Source organism: Pipistrellus hanaki (assembly GCF_964339955.1).
Source record: "Pipistrellus hanaki genome assembly, chromosome: 17".
Taxonomy (NCBI): Eukaryota; Metazoa; Chordata; class Mammalia; order Chiroptera; family Vespertilionidae; genus Pipistrellus; species Pipistrellus hanaki.
In genome coordinates this window covers 25,815,164-25,832,089 of record NC_140519.1, presented here as the reverse complement: position 1 = coordinate 25,832,089, position 16,926 = coordinate 25,815,164, and the positions used below count along the sequence as shown (strand labels likewise).

The window sequence follows — 16,926 nt, the reverse complement described above, 5'->3', positions numbered from 1 at the left end:
AATTCTTGTGATTTTGATGCAAAAAATTCGGTCAATGCATTTTTGAGGCATTCTTCATTATTAAATTTTTTTCCAAGAAGGAAGTTTTGCAAAGAACGAAACAAATGGTAATCGGAAGGGGCAATATCAGGAGAATATGCAGGTTGAGGGAGAACTTCCCATTCCAACTGGCGCAGTTTTTCAGCAGTGATTCTTGCAGTATGCGGTCGTGCGTTATCGTGGTGAAGAATTACGCCCTTCCAATTAATCAGCGCGGGTTCTTTTTCTCTTAAAACTTGGGCTAACCTTTCCAATTGGGCACTATACACTGCACTTGTAATGGTTTGGTTAGATGGTGAAAGTTCATAATGAAGAATTCCTTTAAAATTCCACCAAACACACATCACTTTTTTCACATGCAAGTCAGGTTTTGGCTTGGGCTGCGGAGCCTCATTTTTGTCCAACCATTGAGGCCGCCTTTTCAAATTAACATACAGCACCCATTCTTCATCTCTGGTAACAATTTGCTCTAAAAACGGCAAACGGTTTTGACGAGAGAGGAGCGAACTGCAAATTGTGACTCTTTGATTACGGTTGTTGTCGGTCAACTCATGAGGAACCCATTTTCCAAACTTTTGGACTTTGCCAAGTGCACGCAATTGATTGGAAATTGTTTTTTGTGAACAATTTAAAGTTGTCGCAAGCTCTTGTTGGGTAATTTGAGGATTTTGCACCAAAAGAGCTTGAAGAGCTTCTTGATCAAAATTGGACACACGGCCTCGACCACTCTTGTCATCTAACGAAAAATTTCCCTCGCGAAATTTCTCAAACCAACGCTGGCATTTTCTGGCGCTAACTGCATCTTGACCAAGAGAACTACGGATGTTTTTTGCAGCCTCACTTGCTTTTCTTCCTAATTGGAACTCGTACGTAAAGCATGCAGTGCCGAATATGCTCTTCATCCGCCATCTTCTTAGCCCTAGTTTTGCAACAAAAACCAAACCAAACACAAACTTTTTCAAGCAAAACTTGTTAATTGCACTTCACTCGTTCTGTAGATACCACGTGTTTGAAGGTTATGTCAATACAAGTCAACGCCAAGCAAGATTTTAAACAAATGTTAAAAACGACATTAATTATTACTAGCCCGATAAGACCAAATGGGATGAGTCAAACATTACTGGAAAGAAATGATGAAAGCAATTTCACACACATCTTCCAATTCTACAACAAATCTGCTCTCTCCGCATCTGCAAGTTTAATTTAGCCCCATTTATCTACGACTTTCATCTGTGACCTTTTGCCCAGGAGGTCACACTTTGGCACGGACATATTTTTTGAAGTTGAAGAGCGAGCTTTATTCGCATCAGCATCTTCCAAGGAGGACATGCACTCAATTATATAGACACTTTTGTTGCTGGCTTGAAAAATGAGCATATGATCAGCAAATGAAAGCCGTGTCCTACTGCTTCCTTTTTTATTTTTATCTTTTAAAAAAAATAGCTGCAAGCTATTTTTAGCAACTTAACAGTGTCATAAAGGTCTATAAACTTCCCCTTTCCTTGAGCTGCAGCTTTAGAAAAGAAAGCCAGGCATCTTACATCATTTGCTGGCTCCTGGAGGAGTCCAGGCTTTGGGGACCAATCATTGTCCCTTGTGCATTCTATATATATATATATATATATATATATATATATATATATATATATATAATTTTATATATAATTATATATAATTTTATATATAATTTTATATATATAATTTTATATATATATATACGTATACATATATAATTGATATTTTACAGAGGAAGGGAAAGGGATAGAGAGTTAGGAACATCCATGAGAGAGAAACATCGATCAGCTGCCTCTTGCATACCTCCTACTGGGGATGTGCCCACAACCAAGGTACATGCCCTTGACCGGAATCAAACCTGGGACCCTTCAGTCTGCAGGCCCACGTTCTATCCACTGAGTCCAACCGGTCACAGTCCCTTGTGCATTCTTTACAACACTTGAGACAGGCAAGGTGAAGATGTGCAGGGTGTGAGGGGCAGGAAACAAAGGAAGGTCTCCGAGGCACCATGCCCATTAGTCTGGGCCAAACTGGGATTTAAGAGAAGTCTTCCTCCTTCTCTATGTCTGTTTCTCTCCCATCCCTCACCTTATCTACTTCCCCAACATCCCCAGGCATCACCAAAGCACCTCATTCCCTCATTCTGGCCTGGTTTTTCCCACTAGGAAAAAAAAAAAAAAGTTCAGATTTATTTGCACTTAGATGTAAAAGAATTAATATTTTGTTCCTCACAAAACCTATGGAGAATGCTAATATTAGATCCAAAAGAATGAACTCCCAGCAGAGTAATTTGGGACATTTGAGCAGGTGAGAGGCCTGGTGTTTAGGGCTGTTTCTGACCTCTTCTCAAAAGCCACACTCAAGCCTGGTCCAAGTCCCAGCCCCATCTGGCACTGGCTTCTACTATGGGTCACTGAGAAGCTGCACATTCCTGGCATCCCCCTTCAGCATAAGCCTCCTCTCTGTCCATGCAGCCTTGGCCACAGGCCAGATTATAACTTTCCTTGGCACAGCCATCAGAAATTGGCTGGTTGTTAGACATATGAAATCACAAAGGGGAGGAAATCAGGGCAGCAAATGGCTCACTGCATGTTCCAATTCCATCTCAGGGAGTCAAGGTTCAGAGCTCACAGCCCTCGACCTCCTACCCAGATGCAATAATCTTCCTGAGGAACCAAAGAGCAGGATGGGCTCTTCTTCCCTAATACTTTTTTTTTTTTAATTATGTTTTTATTTTATACTTTAATAATGCTTTATTGTTGAAAGTATTATGTATTCCCCCTTTTTCCCCCCAATGACCCCCTCCAACCTGCCCTCCCCCAAGCCCTCACCACCCCATTGTCTGTGTCCATGGGCCATGCATATTGCATACAAGGTCCTTGGTTGATTACCTCCCACCTACCCACCCTCCCCCACCTTCCCTCCAAGATTCTGCACTCTGTTCCATGCTTCCATGTCTCTGGATCCACTCCATTCATCAGTTTATTTTGTTACTTAGATTCCACATACAAGCGAGATCATGTGATACTTGTCTTTCTCTGACTAATACTTACCCTAATATTTTTTACTTTTTTAAAATATAATTTTATTAAATCATCGATCAGCTGCCTCCTGCATGCCCCATACTAGAGATCAAGCCCTCAAGCCAGGAATCAAACTGTGACCTCCTGGTTCGTAGGTCAACCTCTGAGCCAAGCAGGTTGGGCTCCCTTACCCTTTTTAGGAGCAAGACTGAAGGTAATGATAGGGTGGTAAACGGTGACATCTGGTGGAAATTCAAGCACTGCAGGATTTCAAACTGGTCAAAACTCGAGACTCAATTGTAACTAACTGAAATCTGATAACTTGAAAGCATCTTTATTGAACAGAAAAAGTTCAGTAATGTGCATCCTTTCAGTTTTTATCCCAGATACAAATTGTCTCCAGAAAAAAATGGCTTTTACAATTCAGATCCAAGTTGGGTTTAATTCTCTGAGTTTGTTTTTTTGTTTTTTTGGTTTGTTTGTTTGTTTGCTTTAATATATTTTATTGATTTTTTTACAGAGAGGAAAGAAAAGGCATAGAGAGCTAGAAACATCGATGAGAGAGAAGCATTGACCAGCTGCCTCCTGCACACCCCCCACCAGGGATGTGCCCACAACCAATGTATAATACATGCCCTTGACCAGAATCGAACCTGGGACCTTTTAGTTTGCAGACCTACTCTCTATCCACTGAGCCAAACAGGTTTTGGCTAAGTTTGGTTTTATCATCTATAAAATCAAGACAATAATACATATGTGTCACATAAAATTCCGTTCATTGTTGTTTTTAATCAGATACTTTGAATTTTTTTTTAAGTCAATCTGCATCCAGGGATCCAGGCTTCCCATTCATCCTGCGCTGCTGTCCTGGGGAGCCCCCGGAACCCATGTGTTTGATTGGCAGTCCGTTTATCCCACCACAGTTGTTAGCCTAGTTAATTTCAACCTGCAGGCAGGACCTCAGGCCTACTGGGCACATGGGAAGAGCTCCGACAATATTGACTGGCCAATCGATTAGTAGATAGAAATGCATTATTCCCCTGCTTTATTCCCACCATGTGGGTGAAACCTTAAAGATACTAATTTTTCTCATGACCTTTATAAACTAAAGTTATTGTTAAGATCCTTATTTATCCAAATGTCTCCTGTGCCTCGAAGGAACTGGATATTACGAATCCTGAAAGGCAGTACTAAGCTCCATCCTTCTCAAGAAAAACGTCCCTTTGAAAACACCAAGCAAAGCGATTTGATTCAGTCAAGTCCAACTCAAAGAAATCAATGACTGCTAACAAGTTCACGGGGCAGCCAAGCCAGCGAGGGAGAAAGCTTTAGAACTTCGGGCTGGCACCGCCTCAGTGAGGCTCACACAAAGCCCTGTTCATTAGGAAGCCCTGGAAAAGCTACAAGGCCCATGCAGCCATCCTGAACCCTGTCACAAATGGTCCGGTTTAGACAGAACAATGTCTTCCCTTGTTCTTGCCGTTTTGTTTGTTTATTTTTGTGCCCCACCAGCATGAAATCAGTGGATCTGTCCCGGGGCTGATGGGAACAAATAGAGTGCAGGATCTTCAAGAAAGTCCTGCCCACCTTCCCTTTTTGCATCAGGCCTCTCTCAACATCCATTTTATAAACCCCATTCCCATGAGGCTCGCAGCTTCTATCCCACAGTTTCTTTCTTTTTATATATATATATTTTATCATCTTTTAATTGTTCACTCCAATTACCAAATACAGGCAGCCTCTTTTTAAGTGTGCATGATTCATATGAGAATATTCAATGGGTATACAATGAGCCTGGGTTTATGTTTTAATATTCACTTATGAAATACTATTTTGGCTTCAGTTTTTATCTATTGGAATTTAAGAAGAGATAAGAATACAGTGTTTAAAATAATGTATTATTAAAAATCTTTTTATGATGGTCTAGCCAGCGATGGTTGAGCATCGACCTATGAACCAGGAGGACATGGTTCCATTCCCAGTCAGGGCACATGCCCAGGTGGTGGGCTCAATACCCAGGGTGGGGCCTGCAGGAGGCAGCCAATCAATGATGCTCTCTCGTCATTGATTTCTCTCTCTCTCTCTGTCTCTCTCTCTGTCTCTCTCTCTCTCTCTCTCTCTCTCTCTCTCTCTCTCTCTCCCCTCATCTCTGAAATCAATAAAAAAATATTTTTTTAATATTTTTGTTATGGAAAATGTCATATATACATAAAATGAAGAAAAATAGCGTAATAAAACCTTCTGTATCCATTATTCAGCTTTAATAATTATCAACTCCAGACTATGTCCTTTCTAAGTTCATTCATATAACAAAAATTGAGTACACGTTGTGTTGCAATAATGCTTCAGGCTTTTGAGAGACAGTTCTGAATAAGGCAAAGTTCTGATACTCACAGGGCTTAGAGTCTAATGAGGAATCAGACACCACCAGGAAGTGTTAGGGGGAAAAAAACAACAACACAGAAGCAGCTAAGCAAGCTTGGGAAAGGCTGCTGAAGGAAATGGCAGCCCAGCCAAGGTTTGAGGGCTCAGTAGGAGATTGCCCTGGGAGAGAAGAGGAGGAGCAGATTGAGAAAGGGGTGTGCTTTGGGCAGAGGGAGCAGTTTCACACAACAAAGTGCCTAGAATGAGAATGAACAAGAGGATTTCAGGAACTGAATGAACCTTAATATGATTGGAGCTTTGAGTACAAAGGAATAGTGAGAAATGTGGATAAGTAAACAGAGTGCAGAACAACTAATCAAGTAAAGGTCTTTATGCCATACTAAGTCCTGTAGAGAAATAAGGAGCCAATTCACATTTAGAGGGAGAAATGTAACATGATCGCATTTGCCTTTTGGAAAGATCACTCCATCTGCAGAATGGGGACAGGTTACCGCGGACATAGGCGCTGTGTAGGCTCAGGGCAGGAAGTGTTTAGAGAGGCTGCTGTGATTTAATTAAGAGAGCTGGGGAAGTCACCATGGGGATGTTGTTAAGTGCATGCTTGGGGAGGCAGGCTGTGTCTGGAGCTCTCTCTGGGGGTTATCCTCTGCTGTAATAATCCCCTTCCTGATCTCTGGAGATACAGAATGTTACAGAAGAAAGAACACAGATTTGAAGGTTCCTTAAACATACAAAAATAGAACTACCATATGACCCAGCCATTCTATATCTGGGTATTTAGCCAAAGAAAGAGAAAACACTAATTTAAAAAGATATATGCACCACTGTATTCACTGCAGCATTATTTACAATAGCCAAGATATAGAAGCAAACTAGGTGGCCATTGATAGATGAATGGATAAAGAAGATTATATATATATATATATATATATATATATATATATATATATATATATATATTCTATATCTACATTCCATTATATATACCACCTATATAATGGAATATTGCTCAGCAATAAAAAACAACAAAATCTTGCCATTTGCAACAATATAGATGGACCTAGAGAGACAGAGAAAAACAAACACCGTATATTTTACTCATATATGGAATCTAAAAAATAATACAAATGAATAAACAAAGCAAAACAGAAAGATACTAATAAATACAGAAAACAAATTGATGGTATCATGCTTCACACCCCCACTAATTAGAGCCAGAATGGGGGAGAGGCTGCTGCTCTGGAGAGGAAAGATCAATCTAGGGAAGGGTGAAAAGAGAATGTCTCCTGAAGAGCAAAGGACCCCGGATTTTGGGTTTCTGGGACTAAGTCTGGGATTGTAATTCTGCCTGGACATTTCCTCCATCCCCCTCACAAGTGCCTCTGTCTTGAAGCACAGAACCGAAGCAAAATGCCTAATGAAGCATGGGAAGAAGGGGGGTGGGATTTGCAAATATCTTAGAAAGAAGGGCTGGGGCAAGAGGAGAAAAGAGGAGTCAGAATACAGGTTCACACATTCTCACAAAACCACTTGGAAACAGATGGAGACGCAAATTCTGGGACCCCTGAAAGGCCCATGTAGGGGGCGTGTATCGCAGAAGTGACCCTGCCGCTCACTCAGTGTTCTCCGCTTTGCGTTGTCCAAGCCCTTGCGTGAAGGCTGGTCAGGAAGGTAGTGGGGAGGCTTAGTCAAGCTCTGAGTCGCTGGGGAATAGCTGATCCTCCCTTAACTTCCTCGGCTTAGAGTCACCCAATGCCCACCTCACTGAGATTAGTGAGGCTGCGTAGCTCAGAGCTCGTGGCACTCACAGCTACTGCTGCTAGCTTGCCACCTGCTCCTCCACCCCAACCCCCGCAAGCTGCCCCAAAACGGCGGAGCTTGTTTAGGGTCAGCTGTCCCCCCCGCCCCCAAAACCTCAGCCAAAGGAGCGAGTCCCTTGTCCTCCTGAGATGAATGCTGGGCACCAAGGCTGGCTCTGAGACGTTTTCTGAATCGCTCTTGTCCCGCCCTCGAGTGATCTGTTGGCGCTTCTCCAGAAGCCTCCAGAGCTCCCAGCAACAACCGCTAAAATAAAGGTGCCATGCCAGAAAGCGGGGGAGGGGGCGAGAAGAATGAAAATGCTAGGAGAACGACCTCATTCTCCAGGAAAAGGTAATGAGGAGAAATCAAACAGTGTGGACTTACTCGGAAATGCAAACGGAAATGCAAACCGAGCTCCAATCTCTCCCAGGGCGCATACAAACGAACTAAAGACAAATCAGCCAGCGCGCTAGGCAGCTTCCCAGAAAGGGCCTCATGAATGAGAATGGGTTGCTAGGTTTCCTCCCTCCCTCCCTCTTGACAATCGCTTCCCACAAAACTTCCACCAAAGAAAGAAAACACGGGGGACTTGGCGACTGCAGAGCGGTAGAGCCTCGCCAAGCCGTCTTCAGGACCCTGGAGAGCGGCCGCTGTGCCCTGGAGACCACTCCACGCGCGCCTCGCCCCCTCGCTCAAGCCTAGCCTTCCTGTCACTTTTATTCCCTGCTTCCCTCCTCCACCTTCATTTTTCGTGGCAAGAGCCACTCCAGCTTTTCACCATCAGATTAAAGTGCCTTTTTGCTTTGCTTGAGGAGGCTGTTTGGATTGGCTGAGCTAGATTCCTGTTCGAAGCTTCACTAAATGTTAGTGGACCAAGAAGTCCTGAGAGCTTTGCAAAAATGAGAGCCTTGCCGAAACTGGTTTGGCTCAGTGGTAGAGCGTCAGTCTGCGGACTGAAAGGTCCCGGGTTTGATTCCGGTCAAGGGCATGTACCTTGGTTGCGAGCACATCCCCAGTAGGGGGTGTGCAAGAGGCAGCTGGTCGATGTTTCTCTCTCATCGACGTTTCTAGCTCTCTATCTCTCTCCCTTCCTCTCTGTAAAAAATCAATAAAATATATTTTTTAAAAAAAATGAGAGCCTAGGCAAGAAGGCAGGTGACCTTAAAAAAAAAAAAAAAAAAAAAAAAAAAAAAAACACGCCGAATTAAGTTCCTTTGGTTTATAAATGAACCAGATAGAATCAAAGAGTAAGGAGACTTTCCCCAAGGTGAGCCTTGGCCAAGCTGGTTGCAAGTCGGAGCCCAAGACCCTGGACTTCTGACTTCTAGATTAACACTTCCCTCTACTTTCTAAAGGGGGGGGGGGGGGAGTAAGGATTTTATCTTCATTCTGGCCGCTTAGGTCTCCTAAGCAACATGTGGAAGGTGGAAAGGCTTGTGTTCCAGAGAATAAGATGGACACACGAAGTGAGTGAAGAGTACCTGCAGAATGTACACATAAGGGTCCCAACACAGGTCTGGCCTGCCGTCCCACCGACCTCACCCAGCATAAAGTCAGTTCAGCCAGGCCCTTTCTCCCTCCAGTGCAAGCTGGGTCTGGAATCCCAGGCATCCAGCCCAATGGAAATTGGTAACCTATTCCACCTTCTGTACCTCTGGAGGGTAGAGCTCTTCATGGCCAAGGACAGAGAGAGGAGGTGAGAGATAGAAGAGCAAGAGTGAACTAGGAGGTTTTCACCCAAATTCTAAAGAATCAAGAATCTTATACACTGCACTTCACATTTACCGAACCTCCTGAGAATGTTCATGATGATTTTGCATTTTTAACAAGTCCTTGTTAGTGAAGCTGCTGCTCCAAGGACCACACTTGGAATATCAAGGAGTTAGAAAGAGGGGGAAGAGGGAGAAAGGAAAATGGAGAAAGAGGGAAGAAAGTGGGGAAAGGAAAGAAGGGGAAAGACCTTTCCTTTTGCTCTCACCAACCTTCTCTAGCATCCCCAAAGTAATCCTATATAATAAAGAGCTAATATGCTAATTAGACTGAACAGTCAAACGACCTTCCTGACGAAGCCAGGGCTGCGAGGGCCAAGCCCCTTGCACGAATTTTGTGCATGAGGCCTCTAGTGCTGTAATAAATGGCAACCAGTGCACATTTTCTCCAGTCTGTATTTGGCTGGGCCCATCAGTAATGGTGTGCTGGTTTTGTTTCCTTCCCCCATCTCTCATCGCCCTTCCCTTCTCCGGCCTTGCACAGATCCCAGATTCACCCGCTGCCCCGACGCTGCTCAGCCTCCTTCTTAGCATGCTCTCCAACCTCCAGCGACTCTTCTCTCACCTGCTCTGGAGACCCCCTCCTGAGGCTCTCCAGTGGCGGCGGCGCCCGACTTTCTCTCTCCTGCTTCCCTTCCTGCCAGCAGCTGGGCTGGCACGGGGGCCCGAGAAGCGGCCGGGCCGCCTCTCACTCCTGCTCGGGGCAGCTCTGACACTGCCTGGCCGACCCTCAGGGGGACGCTTGCCCTGGGAAGAGGATGCCAGCGCTGGGCAGCGCTCGTCCATGCCCGTGAGTACCATTGACTCCACACCGTGCCCAACCCTGGCTTCCCCGGACGCCTGCATCCCCAGTTCCTTCCTAACCCCTCACTGAGCCACTCCACGCGGGTCCCACAGGGGCTCCGGCCAGGCCAGCCAGCAGAGACAGGCTGACAGGCTGAGCACGTACAAGGAAAAGTCGCCGGTGACTCGCCTGACACCCCTCCCTTCTGGAAACCCTCCGAGCTACTTTTTTTCCTGGGCCATTTACTTTCAGGGTCCTTGCAAGCAGGAGGAACCCCTTCTCCTGGCTTAGGCTGCTTCTCAAACTCTGGTTCTCTGCGCGGTGCTTCCCTCCCCTCCTCCCAGCCAGCCTCCCTCAAAGGGGCCTCCGCCCCCTTCTTGCAAGCCCACTCCCCTGCCCTCAAGGCTACTGCAGCGGGCTGGAGAGGCCGGGGAGGAAATGACGTGATGTTATTTTTGTGTCAGGTCAGCTTCCAGCTTCAGTTTGGGAGCACGGCCCCGGCAGCCCAACTGCATCTCGCTCCCCTAGGGCCACCTGAGGACTCTAGGGACACGCGGTGATTCGTGCCCACAGAGCTGGCCACCATCTCGGGCCCCCACCCCTCCTCTTATCCCGGATTCTCGAGTCCCCTTAGGACAGAGAGAGGCTTCGGAGGGTTTTTATAGGATCTAGCTCTTTCTGCCCCCCCCCCCCCCCACACACACACACACACACAAATAGGTGGAGCCTCGGGCTCCGATAGCCGAGAGTAGGCAGGGAGGTCCCCTCCCAGCGCGGGTGGGACAGCTGGAGACGGAGGTTGCACGGAGGTGGAGAGCTCCAAGGAGCACGCTGGGAAAGGGAGAAGGTAGGTAGGAGGCTGCCCTCCAGAGGAGGGGCAACCCGAGGCGAGATTGTCCAGAGACTGAGCAATCCTTCCTTGTGAGGCGCATCCTGGACACACGCCCCTCTCTCTGCCCTCTTCATTCCCGAGGCTGGAGCACGCGTTCCCGCACTCCGGGGTCTCTCGGGGCCTCTGCACGCCGGAGCGTGGGGATCCTAGAGGCGGACTCGGCACCCGCCTTGCTTCGCACCCACACTCCCATCACTTCCTAACACGGGGCCAACGGGGCGGAGGCCACAATCCGGGCGTGGTTTGGGCCCCGCGTGGGGCCTGGGGCGACCCCCGCCAGCCCACCGCAACGGAGCGAGCGGCCGCCAGAGGGAGGTGATGAGACCTGGGATTCCCCACGGGGGAAGGAGGCAGAGCCCAGGCAGGAAGGGAGAGGGAGGGAGGGTGAAGCAGGCGAGAGGAAAGACCCAGAGCCAGAGGGAGAGGAAAGCCGGGGAGAGCAGTCGCCAACGTAGCAAGGACACCGTCTGGCACTATTTGAATAAGAATAATTCGTAGTCGTAGCCATACGCACGGCCGACCGAGGCGAGCCTGCCGGAGCTTACCCCGGGCTCTCCAGGCGGAAGGTGGAATCGTGAGTACCCAGCTTCCTAACCCCCTGGGCTTCCTCTCGGGCTCGCCCCGAGACCTCGGGGAGGGAAGTGGCCCTGGCCAAGCGTGGCAACCCCTGGAGCGCGCAGCCTGGCCACAGGGCGCGGGGTGGGGGGTGGGGGGAGAGCTGGCCGGCCGCCTACTCCGCAGGCACAGCGGGGCTCAGTAGTGAGTGCGTATTGGGGAGGTGTGTGGGGTTAGGGTGTGCCCATGTCTCAAGGGGGGGGGGGGGGTATTCTAGCCACCAGAACCAAGTTCCATCGGGTCTGCCGGGGCATAAGCACTTTCCAACCTCGTGTAGCCTGGGCTCAGTGAGTGGGTGAGGGGCGCGGAGCCCAGCCCTTGAAGTCTAAATGCATATTGGCACCGGCGGTGTATTTGGGAAACTCCGGGCGGGTGGAGACGTGGGCGTTCTCCCCGGATCGGGAGGCCTGGGAAGGGGCCGGGGGCCGGGAGCCGGGGGCCGGGGGCCGGGAGCCGGGGGCCGGGGGCCGGGAGCCGGGGGCCGGGGGCCGGGAGCCGGGAGCCGGGAGCCGGGGGCCGGGGGCCGGGGGCCGGGGGCCGGGAGCCGGAGCCGGGAGCCGGGGGCCGGGGGCCGGGAGCCGGGAGCCGGGGGCCGGGAGCCGGGGCCGGGAGTCGGGGCGGGCGGGCTGAGCGGGCTGAGCGCAGGTGGAAAGGAAGCGGAGACACTCTCTGCCTCGCAGAACCTCCCTTAGGGGGAGCGCAGCGCAGGTGGGGTCCCGGGGAGCGGGGCCGGGACAGCCCCCCTCCCCCCGTCCCCCCGCACACGGACCCGGTGAGTGGGACTCGGAGTCCGCTCCGGAACGCGCGCCGAGGCGTCGGAGGGGCGGGCGCCGCGGTGAATTTCTTGAACAAACTCGGATAACTGACTCCCGCACTCTTGGAGTCGCTCTTGGGAAGTTGGAGCGAGTCTGGGCGTGCGGGCTTGGAGCCGGGAAGGGGTGGTGGATGAGAGCGGGACCTAAGGAAAGGGGACGCTCCCGGAGGAAGGTGGGCTTTGGGGGGTCGGGGTGCGCTGTGCCGGGGGAGGGGCCTGGCAGGAGGAGGTGGTGCGCCCGGAGGGGTGGGCGTTTGCCAGGGGCGGGGGTCTGGGTGCCCGCCGTCCTCCCGCGTTGGGGGGAGGGGGCGGGGGAAGGGCCTCGGGAGAGGGGCGCGCCGGGTCTGAAGGAAAATCCAGGCGGGTAGCCGGGGCCCGCGAGCTGCCCGGAGGAGAGGATGCCCGCAGCTGGGAGAGGAGGCTGGGTCCCCGGGTGCTGCTGCCGCAGCCGCGCCACCTGCGACCCGCTGCGGGGAGGAGTGAGCGCGAATACAGTTTCCACCAGGGAGGAGGAGAGCGTCTCCTCACATCGCTTGCTTCGCAGCACCTGGCAGAGGCCAATTGCTCCTGGTCCGCCCCCACCGCAGCCGGTGCGTAGGGAGGGGAGGGCCGCCGCTCGCCCACGGACTAGCAGAAGCAGTCACTTGCCCACCGGGACTTCGGGACTTCGTACTGCCGGGAGGGGGTGCGGGGTAATGCGGGAAGCAGGGAGCTCCTGCACCATTTCCCAGTCACCCTCCTGTGGTCAGCCTTCCTCCCTGGGGCACAGTCGCACACGGGGCCTTCATTTCACTGGAGTTAACTAAACAACGGTCCGAGTTCCCAAAACAGCCTGAATCCCTCCCAGGATGCTTGTCATAAAATGACTCTGTAAATTCCTACTTTTTGCTCATCACCTAATTTTATACGGGCTTCTTCCTGCTCATCTTCTGTTCATTAAGTGGCATCTTTTGCATTCAGCAATTCGTAAGAGAGGCAATAGAGCCTAATGGGTGAGAGTCCTGGGCTGTGTGACCTTAGGCAAGTTACTAACCTCTAGGTGCCTTAGTTTTGTCATCAGCAAATTGGGGATAATAAAAGTACCTACCTCATAGGGTAGCTGCCAGAATTCAGTTAATTAATATAGTAGAATTCTGGTATATCTCAAACACAAGCTTTTATTACTATTATTATGTTGATGCTAAATTAGCCAAGTAAACTTCAAAATATAAAAAGGATAAGGGGAAAATGCTTATAATGAAGTGGATGTCTATCATGAAAATTAGAATTAGGTCTTCTGAGTCACTCCCCAGGACTCTTCAGCACCACACTGATGATTTCCTACAGACTGATGAACGTTTAGCAAATAGAAAATCAGAGGTATTATATAAGGAAAAATACACAAACGTGTTATCTCCAACGTAAGTGAGACCAGGACAATGATGTGGTACTGTGGTCCCACAGCTTCATCATGGTCCCTCACAGCAGAAGATGTGACCATATGACTTGCCTAAGGTAAATTAAGCTAAGGTCATAGATCAAGCTAGAGGTAGAGCCAGCATTAGAATTTAAGTTCTCACTGCAATATACATTTGGTTGCATATACTATTAATCCCTTATAACAGTTTTACATTTAAAAAATCATTTTTTAACTTTTCTTAAAATTTTTAAATCTCCTACTGCTTTAGAAGATCTTTCCCATAAAAAGAGCTTTTTAGGAAAGCCCTTCAAAATTACAAAGAAAGCCGAAGCCGGTTTGGCTCAGTGGTAGAGCGTCAGTCTGTGGACTGAAGGGTCCCAGGTTTGATTCCGGTCAAGGGCATGTACATTGGTTGCGGGCACATCCCCAGTAGGGGGTGTGCAAGAGGCAGCTGGCCGATGTTTCTCTCTCATCGATGTTTCTAGCTCTCTATCTCTCTCCCTTCCTCGCTATAAAAAATCAATAAAATATATTTTAAAAAAACACAAAATTACAAAGAAGGAGCTTTTATTATTCCAGATTTTGTGGACAAGCAAGAGTGAAAGTGGAAGAAAAAAAAACTTTCTTATTTTAGAGCAATCACCTGGTGGCTGGTTTCATCCCAGGCACTTGAATGGCAGTTTCTGGAACCCTAGTGTTCTTCCATTCCTGCATGTGGCAGTGACACTCACCTAACACAGACAGCTGCAGTGGCTATAGAGGTCCAGGCCCTCACATGAGCAGTTTAGGAATTGCATGGCACTTTCAAGTGAGTATGCTGTTTTGCAAAGTTATTTATAGGAATGGTGTCTTCCAGAAAAGGCATTTCTAGGAACTGTGCCTGCATCCTTGAAGCAGGAAACCTTGATTTTCTCTATAGAGTGCATAAGCTGGATGTCTTACCCTTGACTTTGTATCTTTGTATGCCCACCGCATGTTCCTAGACAGAAATGCAGAGCATTAAGTGGGGAGTGACTTTCTAGCATGCTCCCTAGCCAGTTCGGCAGAATTGAGTTTTGAAATAATATGTGTTAAGTCAGGCCCCAAAGTGATTATAATGTGAATCACTGTCCAGCTGTGAGAATATTGTAGATGGGCTTTCAGTGCACTACCGGGTGACTCACAGTGTGAGCTTCTTTTCAAATACAGTGTCAGTCAGCAGCTAATAGGGTTGACTCTGAGTCAGAGCTAGCATTCAGTACAATAAGTGTGAGTCACTGACTACCCAGCACTATCGGAGATGGTTCCGGAATGTTACCTTGAGCAGCTCAAGAGTTTGGACAACACTGCGTGGGGTGAGTCAGTTCATAGCATGATTGAGTGGGCTCTTGCAGCAGCCATGTACAATAAAGTTGGATGTGACTGAGTGCTGAAGACAATATTACATGATTAGGCATACATAGGACAACTTACCTTGATTCTAATCCAGTTGATTAGATTCTAGCTATTTGCATTGGGAAGTCATTTGTGAAATATGAGTAATACGCTCTGTTGCCCAGCTGTGATATTTTACTTGAGATATCTCTGCATATTAAAACCAGTTAAACTTTCTGGTTTTGGAATGCTCATTATCTACGTATTATTTTACTCTGAATAGTAAAATCCTTTCCAAGTACTTTAGTATTTTAACATTTGACAAGGACATCTCATGCTAAGTTACCCAGCAGTTCCACTTCACGAGGTCCTGGGTTGAGCAGCATATGCTTAGCAGGAGTGACCTAGAGGAGAATATCTTGTTCTCTGGTTTGTCTCCATTTGTGTCTCTGTCACCTCGGACACTAAATGAATAGTATTTGCTCAAGAGCTTGTAGTTTGTACTGCTGTTCTAAGGCTACAACACCCAGCACTTCTAATCCTCCTAGGGCCAAATGGCTAAATCAAAACTCTTATATGGTTGCTCCATTTTTGCAAGACAGTGGAAAGAATGGTGCAACCTGTGCAACCTATGCCTCACCCCACTCCTTTGTAAGACTTTTATTTCTCAGGGTGGGGCAATAATGAGATTTAAGGGAATATATTTCTTAATTTGTTGATAATTAATGGTAAGAAGTTATCCTTGGAACCAAGATTAGACTACTGTTTAGAGGTACAGGTATATTTTTCTCTATTTACCTTCTGATGGCTCCAAGAGAATCCCTGATGTGTGGACTTTACCATATGCCTTTTTGTGTTTCTATAACTATCCATTTCTAGTGATAACTAGATATTAATTTAGATATCTTCTGCTCTATATAAAGGCATAGATACTTCTTTGCATTTAATGGGGGCTATACATAAAGCGTTTTGTTCTTCCTGCCAATGTAATTCCTGAAAAATTCAGATCACTGGGACTGTTTAATAAATTAAAGTATCCATAAAACTGATATGAAGTTTTTACATAAGTTTGCTAAATTTCAGTGAGGAGCTAGAGGTATTTTTTTATTCTGAATTGCTTTTAACTTTGTTTATTGGAGTTTTAACTTGTAGTAAAGTATACAGATTAATAAACTTTTTTTTAAAATATATATTTTATTGATTTTGTACAGAGAGGAAGGGAGAGAGATAGAGAGCTAGAAACGTCGATGAGAGAGTAACATCGACCAGCTGCCACTTGCACACCCCCTACCCGGGATGTGCCCGCAACCAAGGTACATGCCCTTGACTGGAATCGAACCCGGGACCCTTCAGTCCACAGACCGACGCTCTACCACTGAGCCAAACCGGTTTCGGCCAGATTAATAAACTTTACATAAGTAAACCCTTATGTAACCATCAGGATTTCACAACCTCAGATTTATTGACATTTTTGGATTGAATATCTACTTGTTGTGGGGACTGTCCTGTGCACTGTAGGATGATTAACAGAATCCCTATCTTCTACCCACTAGATGCCAGTAGCACTCCTCCCTAGATGTGACAATCAAAAATGTCTCCAGACTGCCATATGTTTCCCAAGGGTTGGAGGGGTGGTGGGCACAGGATCACTCACCACTGCTCTAGAACCAGATACAGGATATTTTTAGCCCATATCCACAAGACCGCCTTCTGCTTCTTCCCACAGGTAACTATTCTTATAAGTTCTCAAACCACATTTTAGTTTTTGAACCGAATATGGAATTATGCAGTACATATTCTTTGCATTGGATTCTTGAGCTCAGCATTATGCTTTTGAGATTACTCATTGTTGTTGCATGTATTGTGATTTTTCAACATTGTCTGGTGTTCCCTTGTGTGAATATACACCATTCATTTATCCATTGTCCTACCGAAGGACATTTGAGTTGTTTCCAGTGTGGGCTACTGTGAATAATGCTAATATAAGCAGTCTTATTCATGTCTTTTGATAAACATATGCCCTTATTTCTATTGGATT

At 47.4% G+C, this 16,926-nt stretch overlaps 1 protein-coding gene across 6 annotated transcripts in view; it reads left to right on the top strand.

Annotated features, from left to right (window-relative positions):
- The window catches only part of RGS20 (regulator of G protein signaling 20), a gene marked incomplete at its 5' end in the record, with an annotated part of 44,757 nt that overhangs the window by 3,756 nt on the left and 24,075 nt on the right, over positions 1-16,926 (top strand). Inside the window, one exon of one of the 6 annotated variants that reach the window (XM_084864916.1) lies at positions 9,516-9,821. In XM_084864916.1, coding sequence (XP_084721042.1) covers positions 9,516-9,821 — 306 coding nt within the window. Of the gene's footprint in view, positions 1-9,515; positions 9,822-10,590; positions 10,663-11,046; positions 11,282-12,641; positions 12,727-16,926 lie in introns of those variants that run through there. The other 5 variants (XM_084864921.1, XM_084864918.1, XM_084864920.1 and 2 more) reach the window with 5 other exon arrangements.